At 40.1% G+C, this 1,822-nt stretch overlaps 1 protein-coding gene across 1 annotated transcript in view; it reads right to left on the bottom strand.

Moving 5' to 3' along the window:
• Window positions 1-540: 540 nt before the first annotated feature.
• LOC138976237 (prolyl 4-hydroxylase subunit alpha-1-like) overlaps window positions 541-1,822 on the bottom strand; it is a 19,438-nt gene continuing 18,156 nt past the window's right edge. The window contains exon 14 of the mRNA XM_070349069.1: window positions 541-728. Coding sequence (XP_070205170.1) covers window positions 610-728 — 119 coding nt within the window. The 3' untranslated portion in view covers window positions 541-609. The remainder of the gene's footprint in view (window positions 729-1,822) is intronic.

Below are 1,822 nucleotides of genomic sequence, written 5' to 3'. Positions count from 1 at the left end.
CTCTTACTTAAATGGCTGGCCAAGACTTGCATTTTTTTTTTATAATCCTATCTAAAGTGGGTCCATACATGATACATGTCTGATTGTATTTGTTACCTAAACATGGCATTTGACACAGACCTCGACAATCACTGTCATGTACGTCGTATTGTGGTCAAAATGCAAATAACTTATAACGAGCTACGTCAGCGATTAGACTCATTTGTCAAACAAAACCAATGAATTCTGGTGTCTGAGCCATTAAAATAAATTTAAAATTCAATAAAACAAATGAATTACACAAGATAAGGTTCTTAAACAAAATGAAACAGAGCGCTATTTAGGGATCTTATAACCAAAGGGAAGTAAGCGCTCTAAATACATATGACATGTGTAATGGAGTAAGCGAGAGTTATCTGGAACCAATCTCCTGGCACCTGATAGAATAGCAAGCATTGAAATACACAAGCGACTTCCATCCTCAAAAAAAGGATGATCTCCACAAGCTCATGTGTTCATCATTCTCCAAGGCACTCTAACACTTACGTACACATGCAGTCATACACAAGAACCAACTTTTATTGTTGTCAAACAATCATTCACTCAAGATATGAAGTGTGAAACTTTGGCTCAGGGTGACGCCGGGATGCGTGGAGCAATCTTGTCGACGGCCAAGTGTGATGACGTCACTTTGGGACCGCAAGGCCGACGAAGCTCATTACCCGAACTCCAGATTCCTTTACTGGCCACTGAAATGAAAGATGGGTAAAACTGGTCATACAAATTAAGAGATGGCCAAATTGTCCTCCCGATCGCCAGTGGTGAGTAAAACATTTCGCCGGGGAAGTAGAAACCGCCTGGCAACTCGCCCTGCTAGCCAGTGTAAATTCTGGTCAAATGCAACACTTTTGGTTGTAATATCGAGTTTCAAAGCCATTTAAACACTGCAGATGCAGCAACTGTAGTGCATACCGGGCCAGCAAAATTTCTGGCGGGCCAGTAACTTTCTAAAATGCGAATTTAATGGCGACGGAATGAGTATAAGATCTACAAACAAACAAAAATGCTGACCAATGAACAAGCATAAGAAAACAAAATACCGCACACTGGGCACATAATTAGAATTAAATGTATACATACACTTATACACATATTAAAGGACCACGGAATGAGAATAAAGATAAAGTACTTATCACGTGACCTCTGAATAAGCATTTATCCTACATACGTAAGAGAGACCATTCATGAGATGACAATATCGTTCAAACCACACGTGTGTATATCATGTAAATGAGGTCGTGTCATACTAGTCTGGCAATGACCTGCTTTTCCACTGCTTATGATGCCAAAGCCACCGAGACAAACGTCACTGTGGAAACACTTTTGTGCCTGCTGTTTCCCCAAGAAGAATTTTTTGAACTTACACGTCACGCTACCCATTCTACAGTGACGTGTTTTTTTTTTTGCTTTGACGTCAAAGACTGCATGAGGCTTTGAAAGAGATTGAGGTTCTAAAAGCGCGTCTTCATTCTGGACGCCTCGACTTCGGGACGTGTTTCAAAAGCAAAATACACGTTAGTACAGTATTGTCACGCTGTAATTGCCTATGTCATTTTTTACTGTTTTGAGAAAAACGCAAAAACCTTTTTTAATTTCTGAACAATCTGCCTATCTCATTTTCGTTATAAGTTGCAAATAGCCTATCTCGAGCTGTTACAGCGGGATAAACGTGAGATAAAGAGCTGACAGCAACGTTGTCAATCAGCACAACTGCAAAACAACCCCCCCAAAAGCTTTTGCATACCTTTGCAGTTTCCAAACAAGTCTTCCTGTATCAAAAAGA

Source organism: Littorina saxatilis, linkage group LG9 (assembly GCF_037325665.1).
Source record: "Littorina saxatilis isolate snail1 linkage group LG9, US_GU_Lsax_2.0, whole genome shotgun sequence".
Classification (NCBI taxonomy): Eukaryota; Metazoa; Mollusca; class Gastropoda; order Littorinimorpha; family Littorinidae; genus Littorina; species Littorina saxatilis.
The sequence above is the reverse complement of the archived record's forward strand: the minus strand, read 5'-3'. Positions and strand labels throughout refer to the sequence as shown.